Source organism: Rhinoraja longicauda, chromosome 13, assembly GCF_053455715.1.
Source record: "Rhinoraja longicauda isolate Sanriku21f chromosome 13, sRhiLon1.1, whole genome shotgun sequence".
Classification (NCBI taxonomy): Eukaryota; Metazoa; Chordata; class Chondrichthyes; order Rajiformes; family Arhynchobatidae; genus Rhinoraja; species Rhinoraja longicauda.
The window spans coordinates 27,615,155-27,642,957 of NC_135965.1; the positions used below are offsets into that span (position 1 = coordinate 27,615,155).

Consider the following 27,803-nt stretch of genomic DNA (forward strand, 5'->3'; position numbering starts at 1 on the left):
ATGTCAAGTGACCACTATAACCTTCTTTTTTTTTTTTTTTCCTAATCAGATGTGCAGCACTTTGGTCAACATGGGTTGTTTTTAAATGTGCTATACAAATATAATTGACTTGACTTGACTTGCAATAACAAAACAATCAGTGCTTTTCTGGAAACTTTTCAAAACAATGTAGCCGTCACAAGCTGAAAACTAAATCCTTTTCTGGAAACTTTTCGAAACAATGTAGCCGTCACAAGTCACAAGCTGAAAACTAAATCTGCACCGCAGCGCCCCCCTGAAAAAGGGGGGGGGGCAGCGCTTTAAAACCTCTGTAACTTAAAAAACACGTGACCAAATTAAATGAAAATATCACGGCCGAGCGAGCGCGAGATTGGCGATTGAGGCGGTGAGAAAACCGTCGTGCTGCGGTCCGCCGTTTTGCTGCAATCGCTGTTACGAATATATCAGGCCAAACCACAAAAAAATATATACACAAGATCTGAGTTTTAGTATTATACTAGAACAAGTGTGCCCGTTCAAAGCGGGCCCGTTGGGCCCGTCCCCACACCCCCCATTTTCGTCCTCCTGATCTGTGTATGTCAAGTGACTTTAAAACAATCTGTGCTTTTCTGGAAACTTTTCGAAACAATGTAGCCGTCACAAGCTGAAGACTAAATCCGCACCGCAGCGCCCCCCTTCTGTAAAACCTTCGATAAATCAGGGGGGGCAGCGCTTTAAAACCTATGTAACTTAAAAAACATGCGACCAAATTAAATGAAAATATCGCCGCCGGTCAGACGGGAGGTTGGTGATCAAGGCGGTGCAAAAACCGTGACGCGACGGTTTAATCACTGATATATACACAAACCCAGGATACAAACATATTTATAAACAAGAAGTGAATTTTAATAGTATATAGATAGATAGATAGATAGATAGATAGATAGATAGATAGATAGATAGATAGATAGATAGATAGATCTTTTCCAATGCCTTTGAAAATCAAGATGTATAACATCTTCTGGCTCTTCCTTATTTTCTTTTCATAACATACATGCGGTTTTTGCAGAATGCTGTTTTTCCATGTAAACATTGACTCTGTATAATTACACTGGGCCAGAGCTTACTGCCTGCAAGGATACACACCAAGTGAGTTAACTGGGTAGCTTTTACTTGACCATCACAGACAAGCTAAATTACTATTTCCCGTATTTGCAAATTTATTATAATTCTATTCTAACATCAACAGTTCTCTATAACATTTCCTGTCCTGGACAGCGATTTTACAATTGCTGCTTTGGGACTATTCCACATCTGGAAAATGTAAGCAGGTAATTACCAATGTATGCATTACGTAGGGCTAGTGTGAGAATCTTCGGGTGAAAACTAGCTGAAAACTTTAACCTTTTTAGTCCTCTCAATTTCTCCTGTACTATCTCTTTGACAATGATGTGCTTTATTGGATTTTGTGGTCACTAAAATGCTAGCAAAATATTTTGTGCCTGAACAATTTCTTTATTCTTCAATTCAAACAGTCTGTATTGTTTGGGCGACATTTTTTACTCCCTTTTACATCGTTGTCGAAGCTCTTCCATCATTTAAAAATGTTGCTTGTGTTTTTGTCATCATTTGAAGCCGATAAATCTCTTCGAATTTCAGGCTTGTTGTTCTCGGCAATATAATGGTATCTTCTGCATGTTATAATTTCTTGTGCTGCTTGACGCACTGAATTCTGCTAGCAGTTTGGGTTTTTTTTAAGCTCCAGATTCTAGCACCTGCATTCTCTTATATATCTTCTAATCGGATCTATCTATAACTTTGAATTAGCCATTGATTATTTTTATTGGATTTCAATGGCAGTATATTCCATTGTGAAATGTGTATACCATTGTTTAAATGCATCACCACCTCTGTAGTGCTCAGAATGTATTACCAGGAGGGAGAATACTGTTGGGGTCAGTACTAAAATGGGACCATTCAGTGTTATATATAGCATTACATATATAGAACTGCATTATTGATAGTGCTGCGAAGCTGGGAACTAGCAAATCTAATAATGAAAGCCTCTGATTTGTGGAGAGCCCACCTGAGGCCCATGTTGGATGAGCTTATGCCAACAGTGTGGCTGCCTTGTGCTTAGATGTGGGGCTCGGGCCTACCCCCAAGCTGGCATTTTCAGTGGAAGTCTTAAGGGCCTGTCCCACTTCAGCGATTTTTAAGGTGACTGCCGGCGACTGTCAAAGTCGTAACAGATCGCTGAACAACCTTCGATTTTTTTTTAACCCTACGACAATGCCTACGACAAGCTATGACAACCTACCACCTAGGTGACGGCAAGCTATGACAACCGGCTACACAGGATAAGAAAATGGTACCAGTCAGTATATCTATCTCACGAGGATTGTAGGAGAAAACACAGTTCCCATTTCACACAATATTCATCCATTTCACAATTGTGGGCGGATAGAATTATCACTCGGATGCAGCATGTCTTTGTTTCATTTCCTGAGGGCAGATATATGCCATGATCATCTAGAATCGACCCGTACACACCTATGCAAGTGACTGCCGTGCTCTGCTCGGCCGCTTTGCATGACAAACACGCATGAGAAAAATCTATTCGACAGCAACGTCGATCCACACAAGGTGCTCATTCGCGATACTTTCCTGACCCATGAAAGAATAGAGATTTCCCACTTTACGCAAAGTGGTCATTTTGGGACAAGTAGACTTCAGAGATACAGCGTGGAAACAGACCCTTCAGCTCATGGAGTCCGCGCCGACCAGCAATCATCCCATACACTCGCACTATCCTACATACTAGGGACAATTTACAATTTTACTGAAGCCAATTAACCTATACACCTGAGACAGACACAAAAGCTGGAGTGATTCAACGTGCCAGGCAGCATCTCTGGAGAAAAGGAATCGGTGACGTTTCGGGTCGAGACCCTTCTTCAAAAGTCACCTATTCCTTTTCTCCAGAGATGCTGCCTGACCACTGCCTGGCTTCAGCTTTTTGTGTCTGCCTTCGGTTTAACCAGCATCTGAAATTAAATTATTTGATTTTGTTTTATTGGTAAAAAATAAATGAAATTAACATATTTGAAAGAGATGCCATGAGAAACTACTCTGAAATACAATAACTTCAAACATCAATCTTTCATCAAATTGTCCAAAAGTTACTTTATTCAAACAAATAAAATTCTTATAAAAGGTGGATCAGCACCGCCGACAACCAAATTCACCTGGCGACAACCTGTTGTTGTTGTTCGTCCTTCGGGTTCGAAGATGACCATGACTTCACTTTCAGTTGGAGGATTGGTAACTGGGTCCGGACGTGACTGGTGAGGCCAATCCGGGCCCGGAAGGCACGCCCACACGTAGGACACAAGTGGATGGGTGCTGCAGTGGAAGTGGAGGTAGTCCGGGCCTTGCGCGCGGTGCGTTTCCTCTGGGCCCCTGCAGTGCGTCTATCTGCCTTGATGTTATCCAGCAGGGTTCCACGTGCCGAGGTTGGGCACCTTGTTTTTTATTATTATTTCGACCGCTGATTGGAATCCCCGCCAGCCGCGCGGTATGCTCACCAAGGTGAAGTGAAGCAGGTTATGTTTGAGGCACCTTTTCTAGCCCCTTCCTCCATGGAGGTGAGCAGAGCGAATCCTAAAGAGGGCTGAATAAAATTTTCGCAACGACCCGAGAACTGCTACGACTCATTGGAGACTACTCGCGACCATGCCTGCTACACCTCGCGACACACCGACGAACGTGCGGTGACAGTCTAGTCGCCGGCAGTCGCCTTAAAAATTGCCGAACTGGGACAGGCCCTTTACCTGCCGACTTGAAGTGGCTGATGCACGATGCACATTTCGACTGAGAGGCTACAACACTTGCCCCAAACAGCCCGCAACAGGCAGTCTTTCTACGCCAAGCTATGGGAGAGTATCGACAGAAGACGGGCATTTGCAGGTTCCCAGCATGGTAGAATGCAGCAGCTTGAAGAACGGGTTTGTGCCACGTACGTAGCCCAGTAATTTGCACGACATACTTGAATACCAAAATGGATAATTGAAATATCCAATGAATAAAAATGCAGTCATTTAGTGCACAATTAATTGTAAACAGCAAGGAAGATAGTTTTTGTGAGGGTGGTTATTCCCTGTTGATATTTTCCAAAGCAGACTTGGAGCATGCAACTAGAAACTGCAGATTTATTTCTGTAAAAGAAAGATTGACAAGATGAAGACAACTTTGCATGAAAATGATACAACACATAAACCATCAAATAAAGTCACAGCAATGGTTCTGGATTTGCAATGTCAGCTAAGATGTCAAATTAACTTGACTAAGTAACAGAATTTGGTCTTAGGAAGGCATTACTTTGTAAACTGGTACATGAGGGAAGGCACGGTGGCGCAGCAGTAGAGCTGCTGCCTTACAGCGTATGCAGCGCCGGAGACCCAGGTTCGATCCCGACTACGAGTGCTGTCTGTACGGAGTTTGTACGTTCTCCCCGTGACCTGCGAGGGTTTTCTCCGAGAGCTTCGGTTTCCTCCCACAGAGTAGTTGATTGCCAAAGGGAGTTCCCCATTGGGAGCAATAAAGGGTGTCAATAAGATCTGAGTAGCAATAGTTATTGTTATAGCCAAACCTGGTTCTTGTTTATTTGGTTCTTTTGTTGACTGAGATTTCTTCCAATTGAAGCTTTACAAATAGGTCATGTGCTTCTTTGTCCTCCATATGCTTCTTTGCATTTAAAATGAACTGAAGTCAATAGGAAAAAAAACTGCAGATGCTGGTTTAAATTGAAGGTAGACACAAAATGCTGGAGTAACTCAGCGGGTCAGGCAGCATCTCGTGAGAGAAGGAATGGGTGACGTTTTGGGTCGAGACCCTTCTTCAGACCATTCTTTCTCTCCCGAGATGCTGCCTGATCTGAGTTACTTCAGCATTTTGTGTCTACCTACGAACTGAAGTTAATAATTGACTTTCAAATTAATTAATTGATATTTTCTGGTTTCTGCATAAAATTATCAAAGGGCCTCATTGCTTCAGCGGATAATTTATTTATCATATTTGTTAAGCTACTTTGATCATGTGTAAATATTTGATAGTGATTTAAGGAAGTAAGCAGCAATTAAAGGGTAATTGACCCTACAGTAATTGGATTCCAATTTCATTAACAATGCTGAACATTCACAACCAAAAAGAAAGTGCAATTAGCAGATAGAATAGTCAAGAGGCATTCTTTGCCAGATTTGCACATAATCTTGATGACATGTTCTGGTGCATGTAGTCTTGCTCTCTAGTGCATGTGGTCATGTTCCCTTTTGCTCATTGTCCTTCACTCTCAAAACAGATCGTGGACAATGTAGCTTCTATTATTCCCCATCACGATATCACGTCAACTCTGCCTTAGGTCTTTCTCCTAGGAGGCATGAATCAATGGTAATTTAAAGGTACCAGAGCTAGATGTACTGGAGATTCTGTGGGTGTTATTGTTTAACCATTTTCTGTAATAATTCTATAGAATGCATTTGTTTGTTTAAAACATGCAAGTTCCAATGCAATCGATGACTTGATGTTTTTTTGTATTCGAAAATTAGAATATGCCAATACATTTTGTTCTTTCCTTTTTGGACAGGCAAAAGAGTCAGGGCAGTTGCAGAACAAGTGGTTGATGGTAAATATTCAGAACGTGCAAGACTTTGCTTGTCAGTGCTTGAATCGAGATGTTTGGAGCAATGAGGCGGTGAAAACCATCATTCGAGAACACTTCATCTTCTGGCAGGTACAGGGAAGTAGGGGAGTGAAGGTATAACAAGCTTCAATGAATACATGCACTATGTTCTTTCTATTGAAATTAGATGCTCTATCCCATGTTATCATGATACTTCACTTTCTTGCAAATTTGTTCCAGTGAAATGAAGGCACATTTAATTTTTTTTCTATATATTGTTATTGCCGCAGCAGATATTGCTTTTACTAGACTTGCTTGAATAGATGCGCAGATGTATAAAAGCCTGCATTTGATTTGTTGCAGTTGGAAAATTAGGCATGCTCTATCTTTTCACTTGTGCTCTTCTTTGCCCAGTTCTTCTAAATTCAGCTACACAGGTGGATCTTCACATGCAAAATCAGTTATGAGTCCTAAACTTAAAAGTAAATATGTTTCTATCAATTTAAATCTTTTGAACAAAAGTGTTGAAGCATCTGTTTAAGAATAAATTGACAGTTCCAGATAAGATCCCTTCCACAATTGGATATGGAAATCACTTTTGTCGAACCCTTTTATAACTTGTGGTATAACTTGTGGCACAGTGGCGCCACTGGGAGAGCTGCTGCCTCGTAGTGACAGAGAGCCAGATTTGATGTTGACCTTGGAGTTTGCGGAGTTTGTACATTCTCCCTGTGACCTTGGTGGTTCAAGTCTCATTGTTCCAGTTTCATCCAACATCCCAAAGACGTGTTGATGTGTCGGTTAATTGACCTCTGTAAAATCACTTCTAATGTGTAGGAGCGGTTGAGAAAGTGGGTTCACATGGAACTAGTGTAAATGGGTATCGATGAGTGATGTGGACTCTGGACCGATAGGCCTTTTTTATCAAGCTCCATCTCTGAACTGAAACTGAACAAAATCATTTTGATATTCCAAATGTTTCCTTAATAATGAATGTTAAAATTCTTATGAGATGTAGCCTAGCATGGAACCAGCCATGTTTTTGAACTTGAAGTTATTTTAAGCGCAGTCGATAGTAATCTACATGAATCTTCATGGCTTTTTCATCTTTGACAATTAATGGGTTGCCCAGGCAAGAGCATATTTTGATTTATTGGGTAATTTTTCTGCTTCGTGTTAATATGGACATGATAGGTTGAATGGCTTCTCTGCCACAAAAAGCAAACAAGCACATTGTGTCTTTAATAACTTCAGAATTCCTTAAATCTCTTTACAGGCCATAAAATACTTTGTGGTGTCGTCACTGAAGGAAACGTGCAGCCAATCTTTCCCCAAAAATTGACATGTTAATGACCAACTTGACTATTTTAGTAATTGGGAGATAAATAACAGTCAGGACAGCAGGAATAACCATTGTGCACCAGAATAAATTCAGAAGATCCATGAAGCCCCTTGAGATCAAATGCCATCTCCAATAGTGTAGCGCTTCCTCAATATTGGAATGTCAGCCTACATTTTTGTGCTTGGATCGTGGAGTGAAATTTGAACCCAACGTTTTCTAAGTGCACCAATGGTACTGCAAACGATATGTGTTCCCTTCTGTTAATTTGTTTGATTGATCATTCCCACTAGCACTTTATTGTTAAATACGTTGCATCTCAGTTACCTTAATTTATCTTAATTGCTATGGTTCTCAAATCTTTGAAAAGGATTGTCCATAGTTTGAGCAAAATGACTGTTGAAAACATAGCTCTTAAAGCCTTTATGATGACTTAACCCTTTCCAGGTATTTCTACTTGTGAAACTAAGTATCAAGCTAAGTTTTTAAGGGGAACTGAAGGCAAAGTCAAGTATTAAAATGAAAAAAAAACATTTTTGTGAGGTATCTCAAAGTTTTAAAATGTAGTTTGAAAGGACAGGTGAAACATTAAGGTTCATGTTTCCACTTGAAGCAATCCAGAAATATGACAATTCTTGCTCATCAATAAAATAATTGCATTTAGATCAATTTTAATTCTACATTACATTCTTGGCAAATGAATGAAAGTGGAGGAATTTGATCAGCAATCCTGATGTTTATGCACTTCCTCATTCTTTAGATGAGGTTGTCTTTCAGACACTGAACCTCCTTGGGAGAGGTGTCGTTAACACAGGCAGGTGTGAGCACATGGACGAGAAATGGAAGTCAACAGAGGCATGAGCTTTCCATGCTTGATTGGCACAATATATCTGGCTTTCATTTAACTACAGGCTTATTTACCATTTGATTTCATTAACAGTACCTTGCATATATTTCAAGTGTACAATCAATAAATAACCCACGTTTTTCTCCTCCTCTCAGGTTTACCATGACAGTGAAGAAGGACAGCGATATGTCCAATTTTACCAACTCTCAGACTTCCCTTATGTGTCTATACTAGACCCCCGCACTGGTAGGCATCTTTTAGGATTTAATATTTTTCAAATTTTATGCGGGGAACAAAAGGTTGTTTTCTTTTTGGTAGCCAAGCCTACTTGCTGGTTTGCTGGCTTTTTGACTGGAATTACCTTGATGTTTGTGAAGAAAAAGATAGTTGTATACTTTCTGCAAGATTTCGGTGGTGCCTGTGTTGCTCTGCTTGAACGCTTGAGACAATCTGAATTGTTTAGAAAAGAATCTCCACAACAGAGCTCCTTAAAAGATGAGATTATGGCCTCTTTATTTTAGCAGCTATCATTTTCATCTGACCTCCTTGATCAAGGGATTATAATTGATACAAAAGACAAAATACTGGAGAAACTCAGTGGGGCAGGCTGCATCTATGGAGGGAACGAACAGGTGATGTTTCAGGGCAAGATCCTTCAGAACCTATCAATCTGAAGAAGGACATGAAACTTCTCCTCTCTGATCCCTCCACAGATGCTGCCTGACTCGCTGAGTTCTGCCATCACTTTGTGTTTCACTCAAGATTCCAGCATCTGCAGTCCTTTGTGTCTCCATAATATTGTATTATACATTTGTTGTATTAAAATGGATCATCACTGATGGATAGAATTAAATAGGCAATTTAGTATAATTACCAACTACCCTTGGATCAAAATCTCAAGGTGGGCATTTGCCTTCTAATTTTGCTGACTGACTGCATGTCTGAATTCAGCTCATTCTTTGGAAGCTGATGTTGGAATCTTGTCCACAGATGTGGCACTGCTTCAAAATTGTTTAGAATACATCTGACTCTTTTCCACCACAAAAACAGAAGAGTGGCAAAACAAACCCAACACCTTTCGTCAGTCTTTGAATCTGTGAGCCTGTGAATCAAAATCATTGTCTAGTCTGTTTTATGATTGTGGAGCCATGGTGCCGAGGTTAGATGAACTGATATGAGTCTCACTGTTAACTTTTTTCTTCTTACATTTGTCCTCCCAATGTTCAACACTTCACATTTGCCTGAATTAAACCCCATCTGCTATTTCTTCCCCCATTTCTGTAACTGATCTATATCTTGAAGTGTTCATTGACAGCCACCTTCACTGTCTGCAACTCCATCAATTTTTGTGTTGTCTGCTTCCTTACTAATCAACCTATTTACATTTTTGAACTGGTCATTTATCGCAAGCAATGGAGGTATAGTATCTGACAGTTTTTGTAGACGTAGTATTTATAACCATACAGCACATAAACAGGCCCTTTGACCCAACTTGATCACGCTGACCAAGATGCCCATCTAGACTAATCTCATTTACTCGTATTTCACTGGTATTTCACCCGCATTCTTCAAAAACTTTCTTGTCCTTCACTTTACTTCTATCTCCTTCATCTTTTCTTGCTCCAAGCCTCATCTTGTCTCTTTTTTCCCCCAATTCTACTGCACACTGTCCCAAATTATAAACTCTCTGTACCGCTTCCCCAACTTGCCCTATAAACTCATGAGCCCTACACCTCTGCCTTGCTTTCTTCATTTGTTCAATAAGGTGTCCCTTTCCATCATAGTTGGCAGAACTTTCAGTCACATTCCCCAAACTTCACCTCACTCTATTTAACCTCGGCTTCCCACCTCCTTAAATTCCCCTTCCCCAATCTCCCCAGCCTCTCTCCCAACAATTTCAAGCTTCCTTCCATCGTTTCAGAACATTTCCCACTTTTGCAAAGGGTTTATGGACAAAAAAAACCCATCCAAGTGGCAGAGTTCTACCCGTATATTACAGCCTATAAAAAGTTTCTACTGCTACTACACCTAGATGATGATGACCTGAATCTAACGGGAATGTGGTTATTACAGTCGAGACAAACTGAAATAGAACCGCTTCCTTTCCCTTTTTAAAATTTCTAGCATCCTCCCATGGAAATGTTCACAGTAAATAAGATAATCTTATTCTTATAAACTTGTTTGTATCAGTTGTAAATCAGCTGTTAACGAGTTTCTGAGACACATAGTCAACACCAGTTTGAACACAAAATCCACGTTGACACTGCAGTGCTCTGCATTAAATGCAGCCTTTCTCAATGAAATAGCAAACCAAATCTGTCCCCTTGGATGAATTTAAATGATTCATTGGCTCTTGAAGAGAATCATAGAAAATAGGTGCAGGAGTAGGCCATTCGGCGCTTCGAGGCAGCACCATGGTCATGGCTGATCATCTAAAATCAGTATCCCGTTCCTGCTTTTTCCTCATATGGCTTGATTCCTTTAACCCCAAGAGCTAAATCTAACTCTCTCTCGAAAACATCCAGTGGATTGACCTCCACTGCCTTCTGTGGTAGAGAATTCCACAGATTTACAAGTATCTAGGTGAAAATGTTTTTCCTCATCTCAGTCCTAAATGGCCTACCCCTTATTCTTAAACCGTGACCCCTGGTTCTGGACTCTTCCAACATGGAGATTTTTTTCCTGCATCTAGTCTGTCCAATCCCATATGAATCTTATATGTTCCTATACTCAAATCCTCTCGCTATGAAGGCCAACATGCCATTTGCTTTCTTCACTGCCTGCTGTACCTGCATGCTTACTTTCAGTGACTGATGTACAAGGACACCCAGGTCTCATTGCACCTCCCCTTTTCCTAATTTGACACCATTCCGATAATAATCTGCCTTCTTGAACCCGCTAGAGGCAGGAAACATGTTCCCAATGTTGGGGGAGTCCAGAATCAGGGGCCACAGTTTAAGAATAAGGGGTTGGTCATTTAGACCGGAGATGAGGAAAAACCTTTTCACTCAGAGAGTTGTAAATCTGTGGAATTCTCTGCCTCAGAAGGCATTGGAGGCCAATTCTCTGGATGCTTTCAAGAGAGTTAGATAGAGCTTTTAATGATAGTGGGGCCGTGGTATGGGGAGAGGGCAGGAACGGGGTACTGATTGTGAATGATCAGCCATGATCACGTTGAATGACGGTGCTGGGTCGAAGGGCCGAATGGCCTACTCCTGCACCTATTGTCTATTCTTGTTCTTGCCACCAAAGTGGATAACCTCACATTTATCCACATTATACTGCACCTGCCCACTCACGCAACCTATCCAAATCATTCTGCAGCCTCATAGCATCCTCCTCGCAGCTCACACCGCCACCCAGCTTTGTGTCATCCGCAAACTTGGAGATGTTACATTTAATTCCTTTGTCTAAATCGTCAATATACATAGTAAATAATTGGGGTCCCAGCACTGAGCCTTGCTGCACTCCACTAGTCACTGCCTGCCATTCTGAAAAGGACCTGTTAATTGCGGCTCGTTGCTTCCTGTCTACCCACCAGTTCTCTATCCATGTCAATACCCGACCCCCAAAACCATGTGCTTTAATTTTGCACACTGATCTCTTGTGTGGGACCTTGTCAAAGGCTTTTTGAAAGTCCAGATACACCACATCCACTGGCTCTCCCTTATCCATTCTACTTGTTACATCCTCAAAGAATTCCAGAAGATTAGTCAAGCATGATTTCCCCTTCACAAATCCATGCTGACTTTTACAGATCCTGTCACTGCTTTCCAAATGCGCTGCGAAACATCTTTAATAATCGACTCGAGCATCTTCCCCACCACTGATGTAAGGCTAACTGGTCTATAATTTCCTGTTTTCTCTCACTCTCTCCTTTCTTAAAAAGTGGCATTATATTAGCTACTCTTCAGTCCACAGGAACTGATCCAGAGTCTATAGAACATTGGAAAATGATCACCAATGCATCCATAATTTCTAGGGCCACCTCCTTGAATACTCAGAGATGCAGACCATCAGGCCCTCGGGATTTATCTGCCTTCAGTCCCAAAATTTTACCTAAAACCATTTCCTGACTAATGTGGATTCCCTTCAGTTCCTCCCACTAGATCCTTGGTCCCCTCGTATTTCTGGGAGATTGTTTGTGTCTTCCTTAGTGAAGACAGAACCAAAGTACTTGTTTAACTGGTCGGCCATTTCTTTGTTTCCTATTATAAATTCTCCTGTTTCTGACTAAGGGACCGACATTTGTCTTCACTAATCTTTTCCTCTTCACATATCTGAAGAAACTTTTACAGTCAGTTGTTGTATTCCCCGCAAGCTTTCTTTCATGCTCTATTTTCTCCCTCTTAATTAACCTCTTTGTTCTCCTCTGTTGAATTCTAAATTTCTCCCATTCCTCCAGTTTGCTGCTTCCTCTCTACAATTTATATGCATCTTCCTTGGATTTAACACTATCCCTAATTTCCCTCGTTAGCCACGGTTGGGCCGCCTTCCCCATTTTATTTTTACGCTAGACATTGATGAACAATTGCTCCAGTTCATCCATGGGATCATTTAATTTTTGCTATAGCAACTCGAACATCAACCCCATGAGTATCATTTGCCAGTCTATCCTAGCCAATTCCCTTCTCTCACCATCAAAGTCTCCTTTCTTTAAGTTCAGGACCCTCGTCTCTGAATTAACTGTGTCACTCTCCATCTTAATGCAGAATTCCACCATATTATGGCCACTGATGCCCAAGGGGCTTTGCACAACAAGATTGCTAACGAAAGAAGAGGGGTTATCCCAAGTGCTTGGCCATTCCTACTCTTTGTCAGCATCCCTTATCTTGTCGCTTTCTATCCCTTAGCTTGCCCTTTACAAATTTGACAAACATTAATGACCATAGTTCCAGGAACTACTACGCAGGTGTATCACTACACAGGTGTAGTAGTTCCTGGAACTACATCCAAGATTGGGAAAGGTGGTATATAAGAATAAGCATTTTCTGTTTCAGATAAAGGACAACACATTATACATTATAAACCAACAGCTGCCTCCTATCACACAGCCCAGCTTAATGTGTAGTTGCATTCAGATCAAGTATAGGACAATTAAAGACATTCTGGCATCTTGCCACCAAATTCTGATTGATTACTGAGAGTGGGATCATTAACAAAGTCTCTGGCTGCAGTATATTTATACAATATTTTTGTGAATGTTCCTCTTATAATTTGGTGTTCAACAGGCCTCCTGATCCTCAAACCAGATATTGATGTAGGAGTCAGATATGCATTGAATGACTTATTGAAGACCTTTGTGTGGTGTGACTTGCTATTTTACAGTTTCTGCCTTAATGATGAATACTGGGTACGCCTTCGTGCCAAGTGCGAACTGGTCATTTTCTCAGATGCTGCAAATGAATTGAACATTATGCAGTCATTAGTAAACAACCTCTAACTCCGACTTTGGGAAGATCATTGACAAAGCAGATGAAGATGGTTGAGCCGGGGACATAAACTTGAGGAACTCCTGCAGCAGTGTACTGGGTCCGAGTGTTTAAAATTGACCAATCACAATGTCTTCCCCTTGATGCCCTTGGGTTTAGTCTTACCAGGGCTTCTTAATTGTTTAGATGTCGAGAGCGGTCACTCTCACCTCATCTCTGCAATTCAGCTATTTGGACCAAGACTGAGGTGATGAGGCCCAGGCTTGTTGCCTTGGCAAATCCCAGACTGGGCATGGAAAAACAGGTTATGGCAGTTAAGTGTTACTTGATAGTGCAGTCATCAACATCTTCCCTCACATTCATGCTTGAACTTGGATTGATTGGTGTTGAGCAGCTGAATAGGATTTTCCCTGTTTTTATTAGTGTGTTTGTGTGGATAGGACATAGTTGAGCACCTTTCCTCATTGAATAGATGCCAGTCATCTCATTATACACTTCTTTATTTATATATAGATACATATACATACACTCATGGCAGTAATGAAGTTAAAGCGACGTCTTGGCTTGGTGTCGAGTGAGCCATTGCAGTAATATGTCGTGCTTGTCAGTTTGAGGAGTGCTGAGGAACGGCTGCATCTGCTCCGTGTGATTGATTGTCCACATCCTACTGTCTGTTGCATCTCTTCCTGCTGGAAGTGAATAAAGCTGTAATCTCCCCATCTTATTTTCGCTGCACAACCCTCTCCATTGTAGATATTTCTCAAGAACAGGTAATAGTGCAGCACGGGATCAGGCCCTTTGGCCAATAATGTCCACATTGAACATGATGCCAAGTTAAATTGATCTCCTCTGTCTGCACGTGATCCATATCCCTCCGTTCCCTGCATATTCATGTGCCTATCCGAAAGCCTCTTAAATGCCCTGGTCATCTTTCAACTTTGCCCCTCTCAGCTTAAATCTGTGCTCCCTAGTTTTTGATATTTGCACCCTGAGAAAAGGGTTCTGTTTGTCTACCTTATCCATGCCTCTCATAATTTTATATACTTCTATAAGGTTGCCCCTCAGCTTCTGAAGCACCAGAGAAAGCAATCCAGGTTTGTCCAACCTCTACTTATAGCTAATATCTTCTAATCCAGGCAGCATTGTGGTAAACCACCTCCGCACCCTCTCTAAAGCCTTCACATCTCTCCTGTAATGGGATGACCAGAACTGCACATAATACACCAAATGCGGCCTAAGCAAAGTCCTATAAAGCTGCAACATGACTTCCTGACTCTTAAACCCAGTGCCCCGACTGATGAAGGTAAGCATACCGTATGCCTTATTTACCACTCGATCTACTTGTATTGCCACTTTCAGGGAGTTATGGACTTGAACCCAAGATCCCTCTGTACATTATTGCTGTTAAGGGTTTTGCCATTAACTGTATATATATCCATGACATTCAACCTCCCAAAGTGCTACACCTCACTGTTGTGTGAATTAAACGTCATCTGCCATTTCTCCACCCATTTCTGTCACTGATCTATAATCTTGTATACATTGACAGCCTTCCTCTCTGTTGGCAACTACCAGTTTTGATGTCATCTGCAAACTTGTTAACCAACCCATATACATATATGTCCAAATCACAATCACAGAAGTCTCAGAACAGATCCCTGGAACTCCACTGGTCATAGACCTCGAGTCAAAATAATATCTTTCCACCGCGACACTCTGTCTTCCAGGTGTGTGGCAGTTAAGAATCCAAACGACCAAATCACTGTGGATTCCATACAACTTAATCTTTTGGATCAGTCTGCCATGAGGAAATTTATTAAATGCCTTATAAAATCCATATAGACAACATCCACCTCCTCATCGACCAACTTCGTCACCTCAAAAATTGAATCAAGTTCTCTGGTAATAAGCTCTGTGGCACAGGTGAGGTAGTCACTCCTGGTTCCCAGTAATGGCCCATGCTCAGCATGCTGCTCTGAATCCCACATCTCAGCAGTGAGAGGGCGCACCCTTCATCCCAGTTTACCTAATACCAGCCCTCACAAACGACCCCTACATGTGGCCTCAACGAGCATTTTGGCAGTGCGATTTTTTTGTTGTTGCCATGGGAGCACCTGTTCGGCAAGGTTTGTTTTGGGATCGATTGCAAGCATAAGCAATTAGTCTTCAGTGGGGTAGTGCATAATGGGGTACCAGTACACTGGAACAGTTTGGAAAGAGACGTGCCTTTTTCTGGCATGCAAGTCTTCAGTGTTGTTGAGGTGCTTGGTCCACCAGCCTTTGCTCGATCTAGTGTTGTTAGCCATAACTTGATATCACATGGTGTATCAACTCGGCTGGCAGTGGGTATCTGTAATAATGGAGATGTGTGGCAAATGCTTTGTTTTTTGAAATTTGTATGCTGGACCTCGTCTTTGTGGAAGGGAATGTTCTCATTATATTCTCCCATTAGCTGTTTCTTTCCTTTATTTGTGACTAGATGTGCCAGGACTGCATGTATGATCTGTTTGTTGTGGGAACATTTCACATTGGTTTTTGATGCAGTTTAATATTTTGTCAAATCTTGCCTGATTAGCACTTTTTTTAGGTACAGTTTATGCAACTTCTGCACACATTGAGCCAGTGTTATCCTCTTTCTTGATCTTAACTGTGAAGTGAGGATCATGCTAACCCAGAGTTTGCTGATTGTGGTGGAATATATTTCTATGTCTCATACCCTGTTTGCTGTAGGCTAGTTGTGAGCTATCTGATCTATCCTAATTAGGGCAGTAGTAATTCCGCATAACACCATGGAAGGCGTCCTCGGTTTGAGCAACTTCGCACAAGAACTATGCAATCACCCAAATGTTCCTATTATGAAGAATTCATCTGCAATGGATAAATTGAGGGCAAGTTCATGTAGGTTCTTGGGTTTGCTCAGCATTTGTCGACCCAGTGTTTGTTCTTTTGGACACAACCAACTTTGTGTGTTGCTAAGCCACTTAGCAGATAAAATTGAAGCCGCTCCTTCCCCCAACTTACTGTTCGGTTTGTTCGGTTGTTTTCAGAGATTAATTGGGAGTCAACCACAGGCTCACACAACGGGGGAAGTTAGCAGAGTTTCTCCCCCTGACACACATTGGTGAACCAACTAGGTCACCTGTCGATCAGGGGCTTCATAGTTGTCATTAGACAGCCTTGTTCTTTTACTTATTTCCAGGTTATTTAGGTAATTGAATTTTAGAATCCATCGCTGTACTGGTGAGATTTGAGCTCATGTCCCTGGATTGCGGGTTCATTAATATAAACAATCCCACAGTTCTCCCATTCTGTGGTGAATGTGATTTTTATTAAATTCCTTAAGTGGAATTCATTAAGATTAGCATCAGGATTACCAAGTGTCACATTGCTGATATTAGATGGCCATTGTCCATATGCAACCCTGGACAGTACATGTTTAACATTCCCTACAAAAAATATTTCAAGGAAATTAGACCAACTCCTTCAACTCCTTACTGTTGGGACATTTGCAGCCCTGTGTAAAGATTACAAATAAAAATTGGTCAAGTAAGGTTCACTGAACTTGGCGGTAATTGAATTCAATTTGAGAGGTATTTGAGTTTGGGTGTTTGGCTTTAATTTGTTTTTGAGTAATTCGAATGATTGCTGAATCATCATAGGAAAGATGAAAATCATGTGATGTCAACAATTGGATGTACAAGCACAATAGATTTGAATAAATATAAAGTTTGGGAAGGGACTGCAGATGCTGGTTTACATCGAAGATACACAAGAGCTGGAAAGGTTCAGTCACTCAGTATATGCAAAAAGGGAGATCAATTGATTCTTCAATGTAAAAGGAATCAAGGAACCTAGGATTAATTCAAGAATATTGAGCTGAGTTAGATCAGCACTGATCCAGCAGTTGCAGGGGACTGAATGGCCTACTGCTGCTTCTATTTTATTTATGTTCTTAAATGCTGGTTGATATTTATTAAATAAAGTATGTTTCTTGAAAGGATAGTATGTTACATTTTGGACATCCATTGTTGTCTAAATGGTTTGTGAAGAGCGAGGAGTAATCCAACTATACATAATGTGAAAATTAAGTGTTCTCAATCATTGGCAGGAGACATTTTTAAAACCCAAGTTTCTTTTGCCCAGCACCATACCTTCTGCCCAGCCTATGGGTTAATGTTAGTCCAAGAGAGAAACATGCTAGTCCAAGAGAGAAACAAACCTTTCGGCCCAGCGAGTTGATGCCGACCACCATCAGCCCATTTCCCCTTATCCTGCACAAATCCTTTTTAAAAATCTTTGCCCATATTCCCATCAATTATCTCCCCTCACATTCTACCCGCATGTAAGCGGCAATTTAAAGGAGTGATTTAACCTAGCAATCCACAGGTCTTTGGGATATGAGGGAAGCCAGAGTGCCTGGGGAAACCCCGGTTGGTTATAAGGACAATGTGCAAACTCCTCACAGACAGCATCCGAGATCAGGGTTGAATCCATATCTCCGGTGTTGTGTGGCAGTGGATTTACTCATCTTTGTAAAGTTTGGAAAATAAAATTAGTCTGAATTGGCTTTTCACCAATTTCTCTTCTCTCCCCACCCTAACCCCACTTTAGGTCAAAAATTAGTTGAATGGCGTAACTTGGACGTGAATTCGTTCCTGGAGCAGGTGACGGGATTTTTAACAGAGCACGGGCTGTTAGATGGACTCTCCTGTAGCCCACCAAAGAAACGTCTACGCTCAGTAAGTGTGCAAAAGTAAAAGTGTTATCTGGGTATCTGTGTGCCAAAGGCACTGCAGTCAGTGAGCATCTTGTTGTTGGACTCGTGGTTCAGAAAAGGATCAAAAGTAAAATATTTCAGAGAAAGAGAGTGCCATTTTTTTGTGGGATGGGAGAAGAAGCACTTTCTGTCCATCAGAATTTTGTAGGAAATAATATTCTTAAACATTTTTGGAACCATTATATGATAGTCATCTATTTCATGTTTCTTTTCCTTTAGGAGAGTTTAATTGATGCGAGCGAAGATAGCCAGCTAGAAGCAGCAATTAAGGCTTCTCTACAAGAAACACACTACGAGTCGTCAAGCCCTGAGAATGAGGATCAGTCGGATGAAGAATCAGAGGCCGAAGCTTTTTCAGACAGCGAAGGATTAATCTCCATCAATGGATCCGACAATGAAAGAGAAGAGGAAAGTACCACAAAAAAGAAGCAAATGCCCCGCAAGGAGCTAAGCAGTAAACAAACACGTGTAGAATTAACTGAAAGAACTGAGGCAGGAAAAGGCACTAGTTTGGAGTTTTCCCGCAAGGACAGGTCTGAGAAAATTCGGGCAGGGGCAGATGCAGAAACCTCAACAAAGCAGCAAGAGATAGAAGATGCAGCAGTCTATTTTGATAACAGTGGTAAGGATATTTTCCTGATTTCTCATAAATATATGTCTAAACTCTGGAGAGCACGTTTAAAAAAAAAAAAAATTGGTACTGAAATGTTATTGTACAATTTAAACAAATTCTTAAAAAAAGATGTGGGTTTCATTGGGAAGGCCAACATTTTATTTCTCACCCTTATTGTTAAAGGAGTGGTAAGTTGTCACCTTGACTGCAGTTTATCTGAAGATGGTATTGTCAGTGTTCTTGGTTAGTGAGTTCCAGTATTTGGATTCTATGACCGTGAAGTGGTGACACCATCTTTCCAAATAAATATGGTGTGAAAATTGATGGTAAATTTTCAGGTGGTATTTTTTCTATGCTCATTGTGATCATATTTTCTTGTAGAAGTTGTAGGTTTGGAGCTTGATGAGTGGAGTAGCCCAAGTTTTATAGGCCATTTTATAGGTAGTACCCACATCAGCAGGTGCACCGGTGACTGAGGGATGAATGTTTGGGATGGTGAATGGAATACTTTATCCTGGATGGTGGCAAGCTTGAAAGTTTTTGGAGTTGCACTCATCCTGGTAAGTGGAGAATATTCCATCAATTCCTGTCTTGTGGATGGTGAAAGGCGTTGGGAGGTATGTCACTAGCAGTAGGATTTCCAGCGTTTATGACTGCAGTGTTAAGGTGGCTGGTCCATTAGTTTTTTTGTCAATGGTTACTCCAGATGTTGATGGTAATGTTGCTGAATGCCAGGGATTCGTGAATTAATCCTCGTGTTAATGATGCCACTGACGGTACTTGTCCGATTGTTATATGCTACTGATCAGCCCAATGCCGGTTCAGTGGTTTCTTAATTATCACATGTACCAAGGGACAGTGAAATACTTCTTTTGCATACAACTCGCTAGACTGTCACAACCCCCCAGTTAGTACAGAATGTACAGAACAGCCCATTGAGTCTGTATGCAAGAGGCACCATTTTAGTGCCATTTTACAGTCCCAGCTGCAGCTGGCCACAATGGCCCATTGCAGCTGTCGCCACAATTATGGTCATACCACAACCTGTTGTCTCTCTCCTTGCACAGCCCTTGTTCCCATAGCCAACCTCCCATAGCCAACCTTGAGGGCATAGAAGGTAAGACCCCCTCCCCCTCAAATCTTCCTACTGAGCCATTTGTCCAGCATCCATTGCTGCCTCCCTCCATCATCCTCTCCGGGCAGGTTCCAGGTTCCATGACGGACAGCAAGTTATGCCATTCGTCTGTATGTGCTGCGGCTCGACAGGATTGTTTTTGCCCCGCGCAGTTGGGATAAACTGGGGCTCCATTCACAAATCCTCCACATCTCATGCCTGCATTCTGCAAGACCTAGACAACATTCAGGCATTGCTTTTGCCATGCATGGCTTGCCAGGATTGCTTTCGCTACGAAAGCAATGCCTGAATGTTGTCTAGGTCTTGGTGAATGCAGGCATGAGATGCAGAGGATTTGTCAATGGAGTCAAACATTGTGCAAACATCCATATTTCTGACCTCTTGGAGGCAAGATTCCTGATGAAGCGACTGGAGATGGTTGGGCCTCAGACGTTATCTTGAGGAACTCCTGCAGTGATGCCTTGTGGCTGAAATGGTTGACCTCTAACAAAGTCATAATAGACAATAGACAATAGGTGCAGGAGGAGGCCATTCGGCCCTTCGAGCCAACACCGCTATTCAATGTGATCACGGCTGATCATTCTCAATCAGTAGCCCGTTGCTGCCTTCTCCCCATACCCCCTGACTCCGCTATCCTTAAGAGCTCTATCTAGCTCTCTCTTGAATGCATTCAGAGAATTGGCCTCCACTGCCTTCTGAGGCAGAGAATTCCACAGATTCACAACTCTCTGATTGAAAAAGTTTTTCCTCATCTCAGTTCTAAATGGCCTACCTCTTATTCTTAAACTGTGGCCCCTTGTTCTGGACTCCCCCAACATTGGGAACATGTTTCCTGCCTCTAACGTGTCCAACCCCTTAATAATCTTATATGTTTCGATAAGATCCCCTCTCATCCTTCTAAATTCTAGTGTATACAAGCCTAGTCGCTCCAGTCTTTCAACATTTGACGGTCCCGCCATTCCGGGAAACGCTGCACGCCCTCAATAGCAAGAATATCCATCCTCAAATTTGGAGACCAAAACTGCACACAGTACTCCAGGTGCGGTCTCACTAGGGCCCTGTACAACTGCAGATGGACCTCTTTGCTCCCATACTCAGCTCCTCTAGTTATGAAGGCCAACAGTCCATTGGCTTTCTTCACTGCCTGCTGTACCTGCATGCTTCCCTTCAGTGACTGATGCACCAGGACACCCAGATCTCGTTGTACGTCCCCTGTTCCTAACTTGACACCATTCAGATAATACTCTGCCTTCCTATTCTTACCACCAAAGTGGATAACCTCACACTTATCCACATTAAACTGCATCTGCCATGCATCCGCCCACTCACACAACCTGTTCAAGTCACCCTGCAACCTCATAGCATCTTCCTTACAGTTCACACTACCACCCAGCTTTGTATCATCTGCAAATTTGCTAATGATACTTTTAATCCCTTCATCCAAGTCATTAATATATATTGTAAATAGCTGCAGTCCCAGTTCCGAGCCTTGCGGTACCTCACTAGTTACTGCCTGCCATTCTGAAAGGGATCCATTTATCCCCACTCTTTGCTTTCTGTCTGTCAACCAATTTTCTATCCATGTCAGTACCCTACCTCCAATACCATGTGCTCTAATTTTGCCCACTAATCTCCTATGTGGAACCTTGTCGAAGGCTTTCTGAAAGTCAAGGTACACCACATCCACTGGCTCTCCCCTGTCAATTTTCCTAGTTACATCCTCAAAGAATTCCAAAAGATTAGTCAAGCATGATTTCCCCTTCGTAAATCCCTGCTGACTCAGAACGATCCTGTTACTACTATCCAAATGCTCCGCAATTTCGTCTTTTATAATTGACTCCAGCATCTTCCCCACCACTGATGTAAGACTAACTGGTCTATAATTTCCCGTTTTCTCTCTCCCTCCTTTTTTAAAAAGTGGGATAACATTAGCTACCCTCCAATCCACCGGAACTGATCCTGAACCTATAGAACATTGGAAAATGATCACCAATGCGTCCACAATTTCTAGCGCCACCTCCTTAAGTACTCTGGGATGCAGACCATCAGGCCCTGGGGATTTATCAGCTTTCAGTCCCATCAGTCTACCCAACACCATTTCCTGCCTAATGGGAATGGGAATCACATTCTGTTAAAGGACTGGATGGTTTGGAGTTTGTAAAATGTGTGCAGGATAGTTTTTTGCAGCAATACGTAGAGGTACCTACCAGAGAAGGGGCAGTGTTGGACCTCCTGTTGGGAAATGAGACGGGTCAGGTGACGGAGGTATGTGTTGAGGAGCACTTTGGGTCTAGTGATCACAATGCCATTAGTTTCAATATAATTATGGAGAAGGTCAAATCTGGACCAAGGGTTGAGATTTTGGATTGGAGAAAGGCTAATTTTGAGGAGATGAGAAAGGATTTAAAAGGAGTGAAATGGGACTTTTTGTTTTATGAAAAGGATATAATAGAGGAATGGAGGATATTTAAAGGTGAAATTTTGAGAGTACAGAGTCTTTATGTCCCTGTTCGGTGGAAAGGAAAGAATAATAATTTGAAAGAGCCGTGGTTTTCCAGGGAAATTGGACACGGTTCGGAAAAAGAGGGAGATATACAATAAATATAAGCGGCAAGGAGTAAATGAGGTTCTTGAGGAATATAAAGAATGTAAAAGGAGTCTTAAGAAGGAAATTAGAAAAGCGAAAAAAAGATATGAGGCTGCTTTGGCAAGTAATGTAAAAGTAAACCCCAAGGGGTTCTACAGATATGTCAATAGCAAAAGGATAGCGAGGGATAAAATTGGTCCATTAGAGAGTCAGAGTGGACAGCTATGCTGAGCCGGAAGAAATGGGGGAGATATTAAACAATTTCTTTTCTTCGGTATTCACCGAGGAGAAGGATATTGAATTATGTGAGGTAAGCGAAACAAGTAGAGTAGTGATGGAAATTATGAGGATTAAAGAAGAGGAGGTACGGACACTTTTGAAAAATATAAAAGTGGATAAGTCTCCAGGTCCTGATAGGATATTCCCTAGGACATTGAGGGAAGTTAGTGCAGAAATAGCAGGGGCTATGACGGAAATATTTCAAACGTCATTAGAAACGGGGATGGTGCCGGAAGATTGGCGCATTGCGCATGTTGTGCCTTTGTTTAAAAAAGGTTCTAAAAGTAAACCTAGCAATTATAGACCTGTTAGTTTGACGTCTGTGGTGGGAAAATTAATGGAAAAGATACTTAAGGACAATATATATAATTATTTGAAGAGGTTACCAGGGAAATTGATAACGGCAAGGCTGTGGATGTTGTCTATATGGACTTCAGTAAGGCATTTGACAAGGTTCCACATGGAAGGTTGATTAAGAAGGTTAAATCGTTGGGAATTAATAGTGAGGTTGCAAGATGGATTCAACATTGGCTGAATGGGAGATACCAGAGGGTAATGGTTGACAATTGTATGTCAGGTTGGAGGCCAGTGTCTAGTGGAGTACCCCAAGGATCTGTGTTGGGTCCACTGTTGTTTGTCATTTACATTAATGATCTGGATGATGGTGTGGCAAATTGGATTAGTAAATATGCAGATGATACTAAGATAGGTGGTGTAGTTAATAATGAAGTAGAGTTTCAAAGTCTACAGAGAGATTTGGGCCTTTTGGAAGGGTGGGCTGAAAGATGGCAGATGGAGTTTAATGCTGATAAGTGTGAGGTGCTGCATTTTGGTAGGACAAATCAAAATAGGACGTACAGGGTAAATGGTAGGGAATTGAGGAATGCAGTGGAACAGAGGGATCTGGGAATAACTGTGCATGAGACAATAGACAATAGACAATAGGTGCAGGAGTAGGCCATTCAGCCCTTCGAGCCAGCACCGCCATTCAATGCGATCATGGCTGATCACTCTCAATCAGTACCCCGTTCCTGCCTTCTCCCCATACCCCCCTCACTCCGCTATCCTTAAGAGCTCTATCCAGCTCTCTCTTGAAAGCATCCAACGAACTGGCCTCCACTGCCTTCTGAGGCAGAGATATCTTCCACACCTTCACCACTCTCTGACTGAAAAAGTTCTTCCTCATCTCCGTTCTAAATGGCCTACCCCTTATTCTTAAACTGTGGCCCCTTGTTCTGGACTCCCCCAACATTGGGAACATGTTATCTGCCTCTAATGTGTCCAATCCCCTAATTATCTTATGTTTCAATAAGATCCCCCCTCATCCTTCTAAATTCCAGTGTACACAAGCCCAATCGCTCCAGCCTTTCAACATACGACAATCCCGACATTCCGGGAATTAACTTAGTGAACCTACGCTGCACGCCCTCCATAGCAAGAATATCCTTCCTCAAATTTGGAGACCAAAACTGCACACAGTACTCCAGGTGCGGTCTCACCAGGGCCCGGTACAACTGTAGAAGGACCTCTTTGCTCCTATACTCAACTCCTCTTGTTACGAAGGCCAACATTCCATTGGCTTTCTTCACTGCCTGCTGTACCTGCATGCTTCCTTTCATTGACTGATGCACTAGGACACCCAGATCTCGTTGAACTCCCCCTCCTCCTAACTTGACACCATTCAGATAATAATCTGCCTTTCTATTCTTACTTCCAAAGTGAATAACCTCACACTTATCTACATTAAACTGCATCTGCCATGTATCCGCCCACTCACACAACCTGTCCAAGTCACCCTGCAGCCTTATTGCATCTTCCTCACAATTCACACTACCCCCCAACTTAGTATCATCTGCAAATTTGCTAATGGTACTTTTAATCCCTTCGTCTAAGTCATTAATGTATATCGTAAATAGCTGGGGTTCCAGCACCGAACCTTGCGGTACCCCACTGGTCACTGCCTGCCATTCCGAAAGGGACCCATTTATCCCCACTCTTTGCTTTCTGTCTGTCAACCAATTTTCTATCCATGTCAGTACCCTACCCCCCAATACCATGTGCCCTAATTTTGCCCACTAATCTCCTATGTGGGACCTTGTCGAAGGCTTTCTGAAAGTCGAGGTACACCACATCCACTGACTCTCCCTTGTCAATTTTCCTAGTTACATCCTCAAAAAATTCCAGTAGATTTGTCAAGCATGATTTCCCCTTCGTAAATCCATGCTGACTCGGAATGATCCCGTTACTGCTATCCAAATGCTCAGCAATTTCGTCTTTTATAATTGACTCCAGCATCTTCCCCACCACTGATGTCAGACTAACTGGTCTATAATTACCCGTTTTCTCTCTCCCTCCTTTCTTAAAAAGTGGGATAACATTTGCTATCCTCCAATCCACAGGAACTGATCCTGAATCTATAGAACATTGAAAAATGATCTCCAATGCTTCCACTATTTCTAGAGCCACCTCCTTAAGTACTCTGGGATGCAGACCATCAGGCCCTGGGGATTTATCAGCCTTCAGTCCCATCAGTCTACCCAAAACCATTTCCTGCCTAATGTGGATTTCCTTCAGTTCCTCCATCACCCTAGGTTCTCCGGCCCCTAGAACATTTGGGAGATTGTGTGTATCTTCCTCAGTGATACCCTGAAGGTGGAATCTCATGTGGATAGGGTGGTGAATAAGGCGTTTGGTATGCTTGCCTATATAAATCAGAGCATCGGATATAGAAGTTGGGATGTAATGTTAAAATTGTACAGGGCATTGGTGAGGCCGAATCTGGAGTATGGTGTGCAGTTCTGGTCGCCAAATTATAGGAAGGATGTCGACAAAATGGAGAGGGTACAGAGGAGATTTACTAGAATGTTGCCTGGGTTTCAGCACTTAAGCTACAGAGAGAGGTTGAACAGGTTGGGTCTTTATTCTTTGGAGCGTAGAAGGTTGAGGGGGGACTTGATAGAGGTTTTTTAAATTTTAAGAGGGACGGACAGAGTTGACGTGGGTAGGCTTTTCCCTTTGAGAGTGGGGAAGATTCCAACAAGGGGACATAGCTTCAGAATTGAGGAACAAAAGTTTAGGGGTAACATGAGGGGTAACTTCTTTACTCAGAGGGTGGTGGCTGTATGGAATGAGCTTCCGGTGGAAGTGGTGGAGGCAGGCTCGATTTTATTATTTAAGAGTAAATTGGATAGGTATATGGATAAGAGGGGATTAGAGGGTTATGGTCTGAGAGCAGATAGATGAGACTAGGTAAGAGAGAGTGGACGGCGTGGACTGGTAGGGCCGAACGGGCCTGTTTCCGTGCTGTAGTTGTTATATGGTTATATGGTTAATGTGGATTTCCTTCAGTTCCTCCGTCACCCTAGGATCTCTTGCCACTAGAACATCTGGGAGATTGCTTGTATCTTCCTTAGTGAAGACAGATCTAGTGAGGAAGATGCTAGGAGATTGCAGGGTGACTTGGACAGGTTGTGTGAATGGGCAGATGCATGGCAGATGCAGTTTAATGTGGATAAGTGTGAGGTTATCCGCTTTGGTGGTAAGAATAGGAAGGTAGAGTATTATCTGAATGGTGTCAAGTTAGGAACAGGGGACGTACAACGAGATCTGGGTGTCCTAGTGCATCAGTCACTGAAAGGAAGCATGCAGGTACAGCAGGCAGTGAAGAAAGCCAATGGAATGTTGGCCTTCATAACAAGAGGAGTTGAGTATAGGAGCAAAGAGGTCCTTCTGCAGTTGTACAGGGCCCTAGTGAGACCGCACCTGAAGTACTGTGTGCAGTTTTGGTCTCCAAATTTGATGAAGGATATTCTTGCTATTGAGGGCGTGCAGCGTAGGTTTACCAGGTTAATTCCCGGAATGGCGGGACTGTCATATGTTGAAAGACTGGAGCGACTAGGCTTGTATACACTGGAATTTAGAAGGATGAGAGGAGATCTTATCGAAACGTATAAGATTATTAAGGGGTTGGACACGTTAGAGGCAGGAAACATGTTCCCAATGTTGGGGGAGTCCAGAACAAGGGGCCACAGTTTAAGAATAAGGGGTAGGCCATTTAGAACTGAGATGAGGAAAAACTTTTTCAGTCAGAGAGTTGTGAATCTGTGGAATTCTCTGCCTCAGAAGGCAGTGGAAGCAAATTCTCTGAATGCATTCAAGAGAGAGCTGGATAGAGCTCTTAAGGATAGCAATCTCCACCTATATCCTTCCTTTGTCCCACCCCCGACATCAGTCTGAAGAAGGGTCTCGACCAGAAACGTCACCCATTCCTTCTCTCCCGAGATGCTGCCTGACCTGCTGAGTTACTCCAGCATTTTGTGAATTAAGGATAGCAGTGTCAGGGGGTATGGGAAGAAGGCAGGAACAGGGTACTGATTGAGAATGATCAGCCATGATCACATTGAATGGCGGTGCTGGCTCGAAGGGCCGAATGGCCTCCTCCTGCACATATTGTGTATTGTCTATGCAAAGTACCGGTTCAACTCGTCTGCCATTTCCTTGTTTCCCATAATAAATTCCCCTGCTTCTGTCTTCAAGGGACCCACATTTGCCTTGACTATTTTTTTCCCTCTTTACATACCTAAAAAGTTAGTAAAAAGCTTTTACTATCCTCCTTTATATTATTGGCTAGTTTACCCTCGTACCTTATCTTTTCTCCCCATATTGGCTTCTTAGTCATCTTCTGTTGCTCTTTAAAAGAGCAATCCTCTGGCTTCCCACACTTCTTTGCTTTGCTGTACTTCTTCTCTTTTATTTTTATGCTGTGCTTGACTTCCCTTGTCAGCCACGGGTGCCTCTTACTCCCCTTAGAATCTTTCCTCCTCTTCGGGATAAATTGATCCTGCAACTTCTGCATTATTCCCAGTAATACTTGCCATTGCTGTTCCACCGTCTTCCCTGCTCGGGCCTCCTTCCAGTCAATTCTGGCCAGCTCCTGCCTCATGCCTCTGTAATCCCCTTTGCTATACTGTAATACTGACACTTCCGATTTTCCCTTCCCTCTCAATTTGTAGGGTAAAACTTATCACTGCCTCCTAATGGCTCTTTTACCTCAAGTGGAAGTGGCGGCGCCTAACGGCTGCGGCTCGCTAGCAGTCTGTTCGTCTTTTTTCCTTTTTTTTTGTTGTGTGTCGGTG

The 27,803-nt window shown here is 42.3% G+C and overlaps 1 protein-coding gene across 3 annotated transcripts in view; it reads left to right on the plus strand.

Moving 5' to 3' along the window:
* The window catches only part of ubxn7 (UBX domain protein 7), a 64,295-nt gene that overhangs the window by 28,356 nt on the left and 8,136 nt on the right, over positions 1-27,803 (plus strand). For 2 of the 3 annotated variants that reach the window (XM_078409938.1, XM_078409939.1), the window contains 4 exons: positions 5,624-5,770; positions 8,001-8,091; positions 17,889-18,016; positions 18,274-18,676. In XM_078409938.1, the coding sequence (XP_078266064.1) occupies positions 5,624-5,770; positions 8,001-8,091; positions 17,889-18,016; positions 18,274-18,676 (769 nt within the window). Of the gene's footprint in view, positions 1-5,623; positions 5,795-8,000; positions 8,092-17,888; positions 18,017-18,273; positions 18,677-27,803 lie in introns of all 3 variants that reach the window. The other variant, XM_078409937.1, reaches the window with a different exon arrangement.